The sequence below is a fragment of the Dipodomys merriami genome, unplaced genomic scaffold (assembly GCF_024711535.1).
Source record: "Dipodomys merriami isolate MVZ:Mamm:240054 unplaced genomic scaffold, mDipMer1.0.p SCAF_6, whole genome shotgun sequence".
Taxonomy (NCBI): domain Eukaryota; kingdom Metazoa; phylum Chordata; class Mammalia; order Rodentia; family Heteromyidae; genus Dipodomys; species Dipodomys merriami.
In genome coordinates, this window is record NW_027206179.1 from 1,694,631 (window position 1) to 1,709,157 (window position 14,527).

Sequence of the window (14,527 nt, forward strand, 5' to 3'; positions counted from 1 at the left end):
CCCAGGGCCTCTGGCATGTAAGGCAAGCGCTTTACCACTGAGCCACCTTCCCAGCCCTTAGGAGACTCTTAAGAGCAATAAACTACTCAGAAAAAGCTGGAGGGCTGTGACTCAGTGGTAGAGTGCTATCCTGGAGCCCAGAGAGACTCAGGGACAACACCCAGGCCCTGAGTTCAAGAACAGAAAGTGTGGCTCAGGAGTAGATTGCTGGCCTGGAATGGGAAAGGCCAAATGAGAGCATGCAGCCATTAGTTGAAGCCTTGGTACTGGCACAAAAAGAAACAAGAGAAAGGACAACATTTGCTATTTTAGAAGTGACCCAGTCATGAAAGAATTGTTCTGTGTGTGTTTATGTGCCAGTCCTGGGGCTTGAATTCAGAACCTAGGTGCTCTTCCTGAGTTTTTTTTTTTTTTTTCTGAAGGTTGGTGCTCTACCACTTGAGCCACAGCTCCACTTCTGGCTTTTTGCTAGTGAATTGGAGATGAAGAATCTCACAGCCTTTCCTGCCCAGGCTCTCTTTGGACCTTGATCCTCAGATCTCAGCCCCCTCTTTAGCTAGGATTGCAGGTGGGAGCCACCGGTGCCTGGCTTCTATTTCTACATGTAGGAAGCCAGACCCTGGGTGGATTCCTGGAGTCCTAGCGATGGCGAGCTTACAACAAGACCTGCGTTCCTGGCCCGCCTTGCGTAGATGGAGCAAGACTTTGTCTCAGGATGATTTTTAAAAAGTCAGAAAATAATTTCCGAGCGGTTGAAGGCGTGGCACAGGCGCCAGCCCATGAGCAGCAGTGTCAGGCGCCGAGTTCGAGTCCTGGGATTCTGGGACAAGTACATACAGACATACAGAATATATTCTGAGCCGCTCCCCAGCTCCCCACGCTGGGAAAGCCAGCGCCACAGGCTGCGCGTCCGCCTCCTGCCGCCACGGGGCGCGCGAGAGCAACGCGGCAGGGCCGCTCTAGGCCGCGGCGGCGGCGTCGCCGGAAGTCTCGTTCTCCGGCCACTTCCGCTCTCTTGGCCCTGGCTGGGGCTGCGTGGAGAGGCCTGCACGATGCCGACCGGCGACTTTGAGTGAGTCCGGGGGGCCGCGGGGGGAGCCTGCAGGGGCGATCTGCGGGTCTGGGGGGGAGTGGCAGGCCCGGGGTCCCCGAGGCCGGGCCTCGCCCACCCCAGCCCTTCCTTTGCCCCTCTCTCCGCAGTTCGAAGCCCAGCTGGGCCGACCAGGTGGAGGAGGAGGGAGAGGATGGTGAGTCGGGCCGGCGCCCTGCCGCTTCCGGCTGCCCGCTCGTGCCCGATGATCTGGGGGTCCCCTCCCCTGCGCCCCACGCCATCCTGAGGCCAACCTTCCCACAGGTCCCTGGAGGAAGGAACTCCTGACACCCTAAGATGGCTTCGTGGCTTGACCCCCCCCTTCATGCATGGGGTCCCCCTAACCTTGCCCAGTGCTCCAGGTCGCCCCGATCGCTCTCTGTCCCTCTTTCCCCCAGCTCCTGGTGGGGGTGTCAACGCCCCCCCCACCCCGGCCCCTCCATTCCCTCCAGCTGACCCCCCCCTTCCTCTCCATGGCTGCCCTCGGCAGATAAATGCGTCACCAGCGAGCTGCTCAAAGGGATTCCTCTGGCCACTGGCGACACCAGCCCCGAGCCGGAGCTGGTACCTGGAGGTGAGTGGCTGCCTCTTCACCCCATCCCCTGGCCTCCGGGGAGCCCTCTCCCCCTCCCCCGGGACTCAGTTTCCCTGCTCTTTTTCAGCACCATTGCCGCCTCCGAAGGAGGTCATCAATGGAGACATAAAGACGGTGACGGAGTACAAGATAGACGAGGATGGCAAGAAGTTCAAGGTGAGGCGGGGGCGGCGCTGTGGGGACTCAGGGTGGACCAGGAAGGGCTGCTGGTCCCAGGAAGCCTGGCCTGTCTTCCTCCCATCCGCAGATCGTCCGCACCTTTAGAATCGAGACCCGGAAGGCGTCCAAAGCCGTTGCAAGAAGGAAGGTGAGACCCTCTTTTGCCTGTTTGTGGGGCTCATCCAGGACTGGGACACAAGAATTGGGAAAGTTTGAGATAGAAGTTCAGCTCACTGTTACAGATGTATTTATTTGTTTTCAGTCGCTGATGGGGCTTGAACTCAGGGCCTGAGTGCTGTCCCTGAGCTCTTTTTTTTTTTTTTTTTTTTTTTTGGGGTCCGGTCGTGGGGCCTGAACTCTGGGCGCTGTCCCTCAGCTCTTCAGCTCAAGGCTAGCACTCTATCACTTGAGCACAGTGCCACTTCCGGCTTTTTTCTTTTTGCTTATGTGGTGCGGAGGAATCGAACCCAGGGCCTCAGGCATGCAAGGCAAGCGCTCTACCACTGAGCCATCTTCCCAGCCCCCTGAGCTCTTTTCACTCAAGGCTAGCGCTCTACCACTTTGAGCCACAGCACCACTTCTGGCATTTTGTGGTTCTTTAGAAATGGGAGTCTCACGGACTTTCCTGTCCAGGCTGGCTTTGAACCATGATCCTCAGATCTCAGTCTTCTGAGTAGGATTACGGGGGTGAGCCACCAAAGCCCCGCCTGGTTGTTTTTATGTTCTTGCGACAAGATTTTATTATGTAGCCCCCACGGCCTGTGCCTCCCGAGTGCCAGGATTACAGGCATGCCTCTGAGGGCTGGGCTGTAGTCAAGGCTGGTTCAGATTTTACTCCTTTTCCCTTGAGGCAGAGGAAGCAACTTTATTCACCCACACAGGGCTTTTGGAAGAGTCTCAGTGGCACACATCGTGCCAGGCTTTACACCAGGCATTTGCTGGAGCTGTGACTGGTGACCTCCATAGTGGCCTGGGGTTGGGGTGGGGGGTGAGGGGGACAGATGTGGTCCCTGTTTTCGAGGAGGTAGTGAGGCTGGAATTCCTCAGCTGACTCACCTAGACCCATGCCCTGAACAGTGCCAGAGTTGGTGGCAGGCCGGCCGCTGTGACCTAGCGCTCTACTACTTGAGCTCCAATTCTGGCACTTCGGGTGGCTCACTGGCAGACTTTCCTGCCCAAGCTGGCTTCCAACCAAGATCCTCACATTTCACCTTCCTGAGTAGTTAGGATGGCAGGCGTGAGCCACCAGCACCCAGCTTCTGACCTGTAACTCTCCCCCCCCCCCCCCCCACACACACCCTGTCCCTTGCCTGTCCTTGAACCCAGAACTGGAAGAAGTTTGGAAACTCAGAGTTTGACCCGCCAGGGCCCAACGTGGCCACCACCACAGTCAGCGATGACGTCTCCATGACGTTCATCACCAGCAAAGAGGTAAGGGGGGAGGTGGTGGCTTGGGGGTGTGGCTGTGCGGGGTTTGGGGGGGTGGAGGAGAGGTGGCAGGGTCCCTGAGCCCTCACCCCACACACTCCTGCTCCCCACCAGGACCTGAACTGCCAGGAGGAGGAGGACCCGATGAACAAGCTCAAGGGCCAGAAGATCGTGTCCTGCCGCATCTGCAAGGGTGACCACTGGACCACCCGCTGCCCCTACAAGGACACCCTGGGGCCCATGCAGAAGGAGCTGGCCGAGCAGCTGGGCCTGTCCACCGGCGAGAAGGAGAAGCTGCCTGGAGGTGCGGGGCTGTCTGGGGCAGGGTTCCTCTGGCTCTCCTCTCCTGCCCCCCCCCCCCCAGGTTGCTGGCCAGCGCCTGGCTCGGACACCGGCCTGGGCCACGGCCTGAGTGCTGCTGGGGACGGTCGTGCCTCTGTTTTGCCCTCATTCCTCTGGTGGCTAAGCATTGGGAGTTGAGGGTGCAGTGTGTGGCCTGTCTGCGCATGCGCGCCCGCAGCCCCAGTGGCGGCCTCGGTCCTTAGAGCTGTCTGCTAGCTGCGTTGTCACCTGCCATGCTTGGGGACCCGGGCTTCCTGGGGGTCGCGCGGCAGGTGTTGCCCGGGTGGTGGCTCTGTGGGATGGGGGGGCGTCTGTCCCGTGGCTCTTGCTCCGCCAGCGAGGGCTTGCGCGCCTCTTCCGTCCTTGGGGTCGCCGAGGTTTGTGGGGCGCCCTGGCCCGGGCGGGGCTGAGCGGGCCCTGTGGGGCGTCTGGTTGGCAGAGCTGGAGCCGGTGCAGGCCGCGCAGAACAAGACGGGGAAGTACGTGCCGCCCAGCCTGCGTGACGGGGCCAGCCGCCGCGGGGAGTCCATGCAGCCCAACCGCAGAGGTGAGGCCCTGCGCCCCGGGGATGGTGGGGGGGGGACCCCAGCCGCCGCGGGGAGTCCATCCATGCAGCCCAACCGCAGAGGTGAGGCCCTGCGCCCCGGGGATGGTGGGGGGGGGACCCCAGCCGCCGCGGGGAGTCCATGCAGCCCAACTGCAGAGGTGAGGCCCTGCGCCCCGGGGCCGGCGGGCGCAGGGGGGGGCACCCCGAGCCTCCCCCAGCCCCGCCCCCCACCATCGCCTTCTCACCCCCCCCCCCCCCCCGCAGCCGACGACAACGCCACCATCCGCGTCACCAACCTGTCGGAGGACACGCGGGAGACGGACCTGCAGGAGCTCTTCCGGCCCTTCGGCTCCATCTCCCGCATCTACCTGGCCAAGGACAAGACCACCGGCCAGTCCAAGGTGCGCGGGCCGCCCGGGCCGGGCAGCGGGCGAGCCGGGCAGCGGGCCCGCGCCCGCCCCTCACCCCGCCTCCCCCCGCCGCCCCCTCCAGGGCTTCGCCTTCATCAGCTTCCACCGCCGGGAGGACGCGGCCCGCGCCATCGCCGGGGTGTCCGGCTTCGGCTACGACCACCTCATCCTCAACGTGGAGTGGGCCAAGTAAGCCCCGCCCCCTCCGCCGCTGCTCAGCCTATAGCCTGCGGGCCCCGCCCTCTGGTGCTCCACCCCCAGTGGCAGGCGCCGCCACGCCCCCTCGCAGTCCCCTCACAGGCTCCGCCTCTGGCCGTGCGCACCACGCCCCTCCAGGCCACGCCCCCTCCAGGCCACGCCCCTCCCGTCAATCTCCTGCCACTGCACACCTTGAACCTCCCAGCTCTGAACAGCCGCCCCACCTGCTTGTCCCGGATTCCAGGGTCCTCCTTGCCTGGGACGTGGCCCGGCTCCCCCTGGGCCCTTGGTCACCACACTGCCTATTTGGGGCCCACGGAGCCCCCACAATGGGGGGGGTGCTTGAGGGTGTTCTGACCCCACATCTCATCCTTCCCTCCTCCAGGCCATCCACCAACTGAGGCCCGGCTCTGCTGGACCCTGGATGAGAAAGCCTGCGCAAGTGCGGTCGCCGAGGGCAGTAAAGAAGGCACAAAGCAGCTTGTGTGTGTTTGGCTTTATTGTGTTGGGGTGCAGGGTGGGGTGGCGTACCAGTCCTGCTGGGGCTCGAACCCAGAGCCTGGTGTTGTCCTTGAGCTGTTTTGCTTAAGGCTGGCGCTTCTGCCGTCTGAGTCACAGCTCCACACTTCTGGCTTTCTGGTCATTAATTGGAGAGTCTCTGAGCTTTCCTTTCCCAGCTGGCTTTGTCCTCGGCCTGAGTGGCTGACAGGTGTGGCCCTCCCTGCCACCTGTCCCAGCCCAGGGTCTGAGCATGGGGTGGGGGGGTGCTCTGGATGTCTTGGGGCGGAAGTGGCTGCAGGGCCACGTCAGGGCCCAGGGCCTGTCACCCTGCCTTGTCACCGTCGCAGGGGCCTGTGGTGAGCAGCAGGCTGGGCCGGGCTTCGGGGCTGGCCAGTGCGGTGAGAGGCTGGTCTTGGCCGGGACGCTGGTCCCGCAGGTCCCGCCCCGCCCTGCAGGCTGGGCAGCCCAGGCTGGGCACCACGGCCATGTAGAGCAGCGGGTGGGTGCACATGGCAAGGGGCACCAGGCCCCGCGTCACCTGGAAGCCCAGGTAGGGCCCCAGCTCCAGCGCCCGCACCGCCTGGGCCTCGTCGGCGAAGCCGGGGCAGCGGGCCAGCCAGCGCTGCCGGGCGGCCACGTTGAGCACGCGCAGGACCAGGTAGGGCACGTAGGAGCTGGCGTACACCGCCACCCCCGCGGCCACCAGCAAGGCCACGCGCAGCTTCTCGGCGGCCGACATGCTGTGGCTGCGCAGCACGGCGCGGCCCAGGGCGCCGAAGGCCAGCAGCGTGAGCAGCAGGGGCAGCGCGCCGCCCAGCGCCGCCAGCGCCAGGCTGTAGGCTCTGAAGGCGGGGAGCTGGCCGGCCGCCCCGGTGCCCAGACACCGGACGCAGGCCTGGGGCCTGGCCGCGCCGCACTCCCGCCCCGGCCCCTCCGGCCCCTCGAGGTGGGCGAAGCCGAGGGCGGGCGCGGCCAGCAGCGCGGCCAGCACCCAGGCCGAGGCGCTCAGGGCCCACGCGTGGCGGGGCCGCAGGCGGCTGCGGGCGAGGAAGGGGTGCGCCACCCCCAGGTAGCGCGCGAGGCTGATGCAGGTGATGAAGAGGACGCCGCCCAGCAGGTTCCACGCGGACAGGAAGCGCTCCAGCCGGCAGGCCGCCAGCCCGTAGCGCCAGCTCTTGGGCGGGTAGAAGTAGGCGGCCATCGGCGGCAGCGCCAGCGCCGACAGCAGGTTGCTGGCGGCCAGCTGCGCGGAGAACACCACGGCGGGCGGCCACGGCCGCCGCTCCCGGCGGCTGAAGCGGTACAGGGCCAGGCCGTTGCCCGCCACGGCCACCAGGAACTCGGCCACCAGGACGGGCCACAGGTAGGCCTCCTGGAAGCTGCTCAGGTGGCGGGCGGCGGCGGCCGAGAAGTTGGCCGGGCAGGGCCTGGCGCCTGGGGGTGGGAGCACGGCTGAGCCCGCGGCGCCCGCCCCGCCGGCCATGTCCCGCCTCGCTTCCTCAATCTGCGGCACCCGTCACTCGCCCCCTCCTCCCGTCGGAAAAGCTGGGGGGGCGTCAGTGGCACCGCACCCCTGGGCGCCCAAAGCCTTTGGTTACAGCCCCGGGGCCTCGGCACCGCACTGCTCAACGCGGTGCCTGGCTGGGCCTCCCCGCGCCCGCCTCTGGGCCGCTCCTACCCCCACTGCCCGCATCCTGGAAGGTTCCATCCAGCCCCTAGTCAATCTGACCTTTGGCCCCACAGCCCCCCCCCCCCCCCGCCCAGGCGTCCCCACCACGGACGGAGCCCGCCCTCACCTGGGCCTGCGGCTGCCATGGCCCCGCTCCCGCTCCGCCTCCGCTCCCCGCGCCGATCGGCTCCAGCCCGGGCCGGCAGGCCGCCCCGCGCCGCCCCGCCCCCGCTTCCTTCCGCATCGTCCCCGACGGCCGGGGGCGGGGCCGGCGCACACAGCGAGCGCAGCCCGGCCCGGCCCCCCCAGCCCCGGCTCCCGCACCCCCAGGCCCGGCCCGGCCCCCCCAAGCCCCGGCTCCCGTCCCCCCCAAGCCCCGGCTCCCGTCCCGTGTGAGCGGGCGGCGGCGGCAGTGCCCGAGGCGGACGAGCCGGTTCCAGCGTTTATTGGCAGCAGATGAGGGGACAGCTCCTTTATGAAAGGAAACCGGGGCGCCCGGGCCCCAATGTGGGGCGTTCCGCCGTGCGGCGGCGCTCGCTCAGGAGCCTCTCCTCGGGCCCCGGCCCCGGCCCGCAGCCTTGGGCCCCGGCCTGGCCCGCGCCCCCCGGGGCTCGGGCGGCCTCCGCGCTGCGCCCCGGCCCCGCTGCCGCTGCTGCCGCTTCCCGCCGGGAGGCCCCGGCCGCCTGCGCTTGGCCGCCGTCGGGAACATGTCTGCGGGGAGACAGGGTCGGTCAGGGTCGGTCAGGCCCGGGGCGGCCCCCGCCCCCCCCCCCGCCGCCGGCGCAGGCGCACACCCTCGTCTGGCTCCTCGCCCACGGCCTGGCGGAAGTACTCGGCTTCATCCTCCTCCTCCTCCGCCTCCTCCGGGGGCGCCCCGGGGTCCTCCGCGTCGCTGTCGCCGCCGGCCCCGAGCCGGGCCCGCTTCATGCCCGCCAGGCTCTTCTTCCTGGAGGACAGGGCAGGGTCAGCGGGCCGCCGGCCTCGCTGCTGCCCCCGCGCCCCGCGCCCCGGCCCCGCGCCCCCGGCCCCGCACAGACTTGTTGGCCTCGCGCCGCTCGCGCTTGCGCAGCACGTCCTCCGCCTGCTTTTCGCGCCGCTGCGCCTTGAGCCGCAGCTTCTCCTCCTTGGCCGCCAGGATGGCCTGCAGCTCCTCCTCCGTCTTGTGCACTGCCGGGAGGGGGGGACCGGTTTACGGGGGTCCCCGCGGCGGGGCGCCGCTCCCGGCCGGGCCCCCCAAGCCCGCCGCGCCTCACCGAAGCTGTGGAACAGCACGTTGCCAGCGCCCACGCCCTCCTGGATCTTAATGAGCCGCAGGGTCATCCGGGGACCGATCTGGGGGGCGGGGGGGGGGTGAGAAATCAGCGCTTATGCAAGGCTGGGGGGCAGCGGGGGGCCTGCCCCACGCCCCCCCTCACCTCCGTGAGGCGCACGGCGCTCTGCTGGGCGCGCATGTTGCCGCGGCCCGCGATGGCCTGGGGCAGCTCCGTGACGTTGTGCTCCCCGTCGGGCTCCGCCTCGCTTTCCGACAGCCCAGCACCCCTGCGGGGGGCACAGGCAGGACTCTGAGCCGGGCGACCCCGGAGCTGGAGCCCCGGGCACCGCAGCACCCCGCGGCCGCGCCTGCTCACGTGGCCAGCAGCTCGCTGATGTCCTGCAGGCGGCTCATGTTGGGGAACTTCTCCTGCAGCAGCTTCTTCATCCCGCGGCTGGCGCCCACCGGGACCACTTTGATGCTGCTGCAGGGGGGAGGGGGGCCGGGTCAGGGCTGCGATCAGAGGGCGCGGCAGATCCCCGGGTCCTCCCCCCCTCCCCACAGTGCGTCAGCGCGTTTACTTTGAGGCTGAACCGTCACGGGGTCTCAGCAGCATCAGCGTCATCAGCCGCACACCCGCGCCCCTACCCTGCCCCCCTCCACCCCCCAGCAGCACTCACTAATGTCGGAAGTCCAGCTCCTGGGAGTCAGGGTTGTAGTTGATGAGCAGGCAGCGCTTGATGGTGTTCAGGTTCACCTGCAAGGGAAAGCGGCAGGGCCACGTGAACCAGGGTCAATCAAGCACACCGGTGAGGGTTCACAGGCTGGGGGGAGGCCGGGCCTCTGCGGGCAGTGCCCACGGGTTCTGCACTTTACCAAGGACGCACAGATCAGATTTCTACCAAGCCCCAGCTCGTTACACAGCTAACCCAACACCCACAGTGCCATGGGGTCGAAGCTGGGGCTCCTGACTTCATCACTTGGTAAGAAGCCTCTGAGCTCAAAGCTGGACTGGGCCACACAACCCAGCCTCAAAACAAAAACAAGCTCATCTGGAACCTGGTATGCCTCTAATCTTACCTACTCAAGGAAATGAGATCTGAGGATCACAGTTCAAAGCCAGCTTTGGCAGGAAAGTCCGTGAGATTCTTTTTTTTTTTTTTTTTTTTTGGGGGGGGGGTCCGGTTGTGGGGCCTGAACTCTGGGCCTGGGCACTGTCCCTCAGCTCTTCAGCTCAAGGCTAGCACTCTACCACTTGAGCCACAGCGCCACTTCTGGCTTTTTTCTTTTTGCTTATGTGGTGCTGAGGAATCGAACCCAGGGCCTCATGCATGCAAGGCAAGCCCTCCACCACTGAGCCACCTTCCCAGCCCCTCCGTGAGACCTGATACCTCCACCCCACCACCCTGTGCCCACAAGATGCCTGACCCACCTTGTGCACGTTGATGGAGGGGAACAGGTTCTGGAACATGGTGGCCATGAGCTTCACATGCATGCCGTGGGGGCCGAAGCTGTTGAGGACCAGGAGGGGCGGGTGGGCAAACTGCTGCTCGTGCATGCGGTGCCGGCGCAGCGAGGAGACCACGTCACGCACCAGCGTGTACTGCAGGGCAAGGAGGTGAGTAGGTGACCTGGGCCTAGGGCTGTGTCCCCAAGCCTTCCTTCTCCCCCACTGCTGCTCCTTACCTTATTGACCTGGAAAGTCAGGGTCGGGCCTCCAGGAAGGCGCATCAGCTTCTGCAGGAAAACGGGGTGAGTTAATGGTGGCAGGATCCAGCCGGGTGGGAGGGGGCCTGGGCTCTGTGTCCCATCTTCTTCAGAGCGTTTACTTTGAAGCCAGAATCATGGCAGCTCAGAGGCATAGGGGTTCATCATGAGAGATGGGAGGAGGCCGCCTGGGGATGGGGGGGTGAGGGTTGGGGGGGGGGAGGAGTTAGTGGGGAAACAAAAGATGAAGAGGGTCCACTCACAAAGTATACGCTGGTGTCCGTTTTGCTCAAAATCAGGAAGTGTGTGACCCCCAGGGGCCCGGCCACTGCCACACAGTCCTTCAGGGAGTTTTTCTTGCGAACCTACACGTTGTAAAAAAGGGAAAGGGGTCAATACTGAACAGATCCCACATCGAGCAGAGGTCACTGCAGATGGGGAACCACGACACTCCGGGTCTCCTGAGTAAGTAATAACATTGAGCCGCGGGGGCCGGGCTCCGCGTGAAGCGCTCATCAGCCCTCAGCGCGCCCGTGAAGCAGATCCCAGGCTGGACGCAGGGAGGGAGCCATCCCGCGGCCCGTCTCCCCGCGGCCCGTCTCCCCGCGGCCCCTCTCCCCGCGGCGCAGACCTGCAGGCGGCTGGCGGTGAGCGGCTCCACGACGCGCCGCAGGTCCAGGCTGAGCTGCCGCACGCTGCGGCCCGCGCGGCCCCGGGTGAACACGAACGAGTGCGGCTGCGCGGCGTAGGCCTCGAGGTTGCGCTGCTGCGCCTGGGCGCGCGCGCGCTTCTGGTGCCGGGACTGCGGAGACGGACAGGGCCGGGGCACAGACGCAGGGTGAGCCGGCGGGGTCCCCGCCGCCACGCCCCCTCCGCCCAGCCCGGCGGCCCGGACTCACCTTCCCCGACTGCCCCATGCTGCCGTCTGCTCCACGAGGCCGCTTCTGCGGCCGTTTCCGGCGCCCGGAGGCTCACTTCCGGCGCCCTTCCGGTGACGTCACCCCGCGCGCGCGATTGCGGGGCGGGGGAGAAGGAGGGAAATCGATGGGACGCGTTGCTATGGAGATGGTGGGCGGGGCTCTGCTGCCAGAGACGTTCAGAGAATCTGGTACACGGGTTCGAATCCCTCCTCGGTCCATTTCCTCCAGCTCTACTATTGAAAAACTTTTTAAGTTTTTGGTCAATTCAGGGCTTGAACCAAGAGCCTGGGCACGGTCCCTGAACCTGTGTGTGCTCAAAGTGCTCTACCCTTTGAGCCACAGCACCCCTTCCAGAGTTTTTGTTGTTGTTGTTTTGAGTGGTTCATTGGGGATCAGAGTCTCACAAGAGCTTTTTCTGCCCAGGCTGGCTTTGAGGAGGGTCTGGTCGTGGTCCTGAACTCTGGGTCTGGGCGCTGTCCCTCAGCTCTTCAGCTCACGGCTAGCGCTCTACACTTGAGCCACAGGCCACTTCTGGCTTTTTCTGCTTATGTGGTGCTGAGGAATCGAACCCAGGGCCTCATGCATGCAAGGCAAGCACTTTACCACTGAGCCACCTTCCCAGGCTCCCCCGCCACCCCCTGCCCGGGCTGGCTTTGAAACATGATCCTCAGACCTCAGTCTCCTGGGTAGCTAGGACTATAGGCCTGAGTCACTGGTGCCCAGCTGAAACTTTTTTTTACCTGCTAAAATTTTATTTTTCCTGATGAAATTCCCACTGTCACTCTTCCTAATGGATCCGCACTCCCACTCTGAAACAATTTCAACAGGCTTCACATCCTATTTTCATGTCATATTCATTCCCATACCTCTTCATTGCTAGCTCCGCCCGCCAGCCTATTTTACTTTGTCATTCTGTGTGTGTGTGTGTGTGTATGAGTGCATGCACTATCTCCTGTCCTTGAACTTTTTGTTCTTTTTTTCCCTTTTCTTTTTCGTTCCTTCTTTCTTTTTTCTTTTTCTTTTTCTGATCAAGGCTAGTTAGTACTCTACCACTTGAGAAACACCTCTACTTCTGGGTTTTTGGTGGTTAGAGATTGGTCTCAGTGGCGCTGTGGTTCAAAGTGGTAAAGTGCTGGCCTTCAGCAAAGACAGCTCTGGGACACGGCCCAGGCCCTGAGTTCAAGCCCCATGACCAAAAAGATAATAAAAAATAAAAATAGCAGATGTATGAGCCGGCACTGGTGGCTCATGCTTGTAAATCCTAGGTACTCAGGAAACTGAGATCTGAGAATCAAAGTTTGAAACCAGCCCAGGCAGGAAAGTACCTGAGACTCTTATCTCTAACCATATAAAAACTGGAAGTGATAAGGGCTCAAAGTGGTAGTGTATTAGCCTTCAGCTTTTGAAAAAGCTCAGGGACAGTGCCCAGGCCCTGAGTTCAAGCCCCAGGACCAACAACAACAAAAATAGTTTCATAAACTTTCCCGCCCCGACTGGCTTTGACTTGTGATCTTTAGATCTCAGACTCCTGAGTAGTTAGGATTACAGGTGTGAGCCACCAACTAGCTCCATCACTTTTTTTTTTTTATAACAGGTCTTGAACTCAGGGCTCGGTTGCTGTCCCTGAGCTTTTTCACTCAAGGCTAGTGCTCTATGACTAAGCCACAGTACCACTTCTGGTTTTCTGGTGGTTAATTGGAGATAAGAGTTTCGTGGACTTTCCTGGCTGAACTGGCTTTGTACTGTGATCCTTAGATCTCAGCCTCTGTGTAGCTAGAATTTCTATTATTATTATTAGTAGTAGTAGTCAGTCATTGGCTTGAACTCTGGGCCTGGGCACTATCCCTCAGTTCTTCAGCTCAAGGTGAGCGCTGTACCACTTGAGCCACACACAGTGTCACTTCCAGCTTTTTGTGCTTTATGTGGTGTTGAGGAATCCAACCCAGGGCCTCAAGCATGCGAGCCAAGCACTCTACTACTGAGCCACTTTCCTGGCTCCTATATTATTTTTTGTAAGTGCCCACCGCACCAAGGTTTTCTACATGGCATTTCAGATATGCATGTACCATATTTCCCGCAGAAACAACCCTCCCAGCTCTCTCTGTCTCTGAGATGACGCCTCTCTATTAGCTTGTACTGGCTTGGCTTTGAATATGAACTCACCATCCTTCTGCCTCTGCTTCTGCCGTTTTGTGGCTTGGAGGCTGATAACGAAACCCATATTGTGGGGGTGTCCCCATGCCTTTATTTGCAAATAAAGAGACCTAAAGGCAATGCTCAATGCAGCCAGATACAGACCAGACGGGGCCTGAAGCCACTGCCTTTTTTTCCTCCTCTGGCTGTCCTGTCCAGGGCCCTGTCTGTCCATGAGACGAGACATGGAAAGTCCACATCACCTCCTGGCAACTCTGGGCAAGCCAGACATTCGGTGAATAACTCACCTCCTCCTTCTTTCCACTCCAAGCCCCTGACTTGGCCTCAAGATGCTTGGCTTCCTCCCCAAAACCTTGTGGTGGGGGGGGAGGAGGAGGGGGGGACACCCCTCGCTGGGTTGAACATCTCTATCCCCTCCCACCAGTTCCCCCTCCACCGTGCGTTCTCCCCAATTCCCTCTCCTCTCCTCCACTCCTACCTCTCTGCCCCCTCCCTGTCTGAAACTCCCCCCCTCCCCAATTTCACCCATCATCCTTCTCATCGGCTGCAAGCTGACCTCGTCCTCTGGTCCCTGTCCCCATCCACCCAGCTCCCAGGCTCTCCTGGCAGATCTCTATGTCCCCCATCTCTCCTTCCTCTGCCAATGAGGAAGCCGGAGGGGCTGGGAAGGGGGCTGAAGGCGGGGAGGCCCGTCTCAGGCCTGAAGCCCAGCCTGGCAGCCTTTCTCCCCTCAAATCCGGGACGACCATTTCCTCTCTGAGCCCTGGAGTGCACTCGGGTTACTCCCCAGTTCAAGACGGTGGAAAGGAGGAGAAGGAGTAGTGCCTGAGCTCAGCAGCTCCTCACCCAGGTTGGGGAACCTGGCTTTGGCCTTGGGGATGGGGTGGGGGGCCAGGGGTTCTGCATGATCGGTGAGAAATGGACAGCAGGGGTCTTCCTTCCTGTTCCGTCCCTGTGGGCTGAGCCTGGTGGGACTGTGTGGCCGGGTGTGTGAAAGAAAGATATCTGGAACAAGCAGCCAGGGGCTGATGGGTGTTGCTGGGTGTGTGGATCACCGATCATAAGTGTGCAACACAGATCTAGACGCTTGAACCGTGGAGTATCTTCAAGTTGCACTCCGTGTGTGTGAGGGGGGGTGGAGGGGGGTATTTTTCTCTTAAATATTGAGGTGTTGTGTGGAGGGGTTGCCGTGATGTTCTGCATTGTTCCTGAATGTGTATCACGCTTCTGCTTGTGTGTGTCTGTGTGTGTGTGGGGGGAAGCGGGGGTTTGTGGGCATAGATGCCAGAGGCCTGCAACAACTCTACTTGGAGCCACGCCCCTACTTTCAAGCCACGCCCCACTAGGGAGCCACGCCCACCCCAGTCCTTGGCCCCACCAGGTAGCTGCACCTCCTACTGTAACCCCGCCCCTACCTCCAAGCTCCGCCCCTGGCCCCGCCCACTCTGGTTTTGTGCCCATGTGACCACACCTCCTATTACTTTAGCCCGCCCTGCATCTGAGCCAGGCCCACCCCCTGTCCCATGTCCTATCACATAGCTGCACCTACAATTTT

At 62.9% G+C, this 14,527-nt stretch overlaps 2 protein-coding genes and 2 non-coding genes across 4 annotated transcripts; 1 reads left to right on the forward strand and 3 right to left on the reverse strand.

Moving 5' to 3' along the window:
- The first annotated feature begins 1,003 nt into the window (after positions 1-1,003).
- Eif3g (eukaryotic translation initiation factor 3 subunit G) lies at positions 1,004-5,248 on the forward strand. Its single transcript, XM_070002315.1, has 11 exons — positions 1,004-1,072; positions 1,201-1,247; positions 1,581-1,664; positions 1,753-1,841; positions 1,933-1,992; positions 3,171-3,275; positions 3,387-3,576; positions 4,054-4,161; positions 4,426-4,562; positions 4,654-4,760; positions 5,155-5,248. The coding sequence occupies exons 1-11, from the start codon at positions 1,053-1,055 to the stop codon at positions 5,168-5,170; spliced, it is 963 nt and encodes a 320-aa protein (XP_069858416.1). The 5' UTR covers positions 1,004-1,052; the 3' UTR covers positions 5,171-5,248.
- A 12-nt stretch (positions 5,249-5,260) lies between these two features.
- On the reverse strand, positions 5,261-10,860 carry Ppan (peter pan homolog). The gene is made up of 13 exons (XM_070002317.1): positions 10,798-10,860; positions 10,530-10,700; positions 10,162-10,263; positions 9,878-9,928; positions 9,624-9,794; positions 8,872-8,948; positions 8,568-8,675; positions 8,355-8,478; positions 8,193-8,271; positions 7,977-8,106; positions 7,734-7,885; positions 7,573-7,650; positions 5,261-6,704 (listed from the first exon to the last, which is right to left on the reverse strand). Exons 1-13 carry the CDS (start codon positions 10,813-10,815, stop codon positions 5,593-5,595), a joined length of 2,373 nt encoding a protein of 790 aa, XP_069858418.1. The 5' UTR covers positions 10,816-10,860; the 3' UTR covers positions 5,261-5,592.
- Positions 8,750-8,829, reverse strand: LOC138814383 (small nucleolar RNA U105B). The gene has a single exon (XR_011367964.1). It is a non-coding gene; the product is annotated as a small nucleolar RNA U105B (small nucleolar RNA).
- On the reverse strand, positions 9,997-10,078 carry LOC138814378 (small nucleolar RNA SNORD105). The gene has a single exon (XR_011367960.1). It is a non-coding gene; the product is annotated as a small nucleolar RNA SNORD105 (small nucleolar RNA).
- Positions 10,861-14,527: the final 3,667 nt, after the last annotated feature.

Bases quoted from the DNA above. Each gene is read 5' to 3' on its own strand.
- Eif3g (XM_070002315.1), top strand. From the start codon at position 1,053: ATGCCGACCGGCGACTTTGA. The intron at 1,665-1,752 runs GTGAGTGGCTGC...GCTCTTTTTCAG, and splicing joins GCCGGAGCTGGTACCTGGAG to CACCATTGCCGCCTCCGAAG. The intron at 1,993-3,170 runs GTGAGACCCTCT...CCTTGAACCCAG, and splicing joins AAGCCGTTGCAAGAAGGAAG to AACTGGAAGAAGTTTGGAAA.
- Ppan (XM_070002317.1), bottom strand. The intron at 8,479-8,567 runs GTGAGCAGGCGC...TGCCCCCCGCAG, and splicing joins ATCAGCGAGCTGCTGGCCAC to GGGTGCTGGGCTGTCGGAAA. The intron at 8,272-8,354 runs GTGAGGGGGGGC...CCCGCCCCCCAG, and splicing joins GCGCCGTGCGCCTCACGGAG to ATCGGTCCCCGGATGACCCT.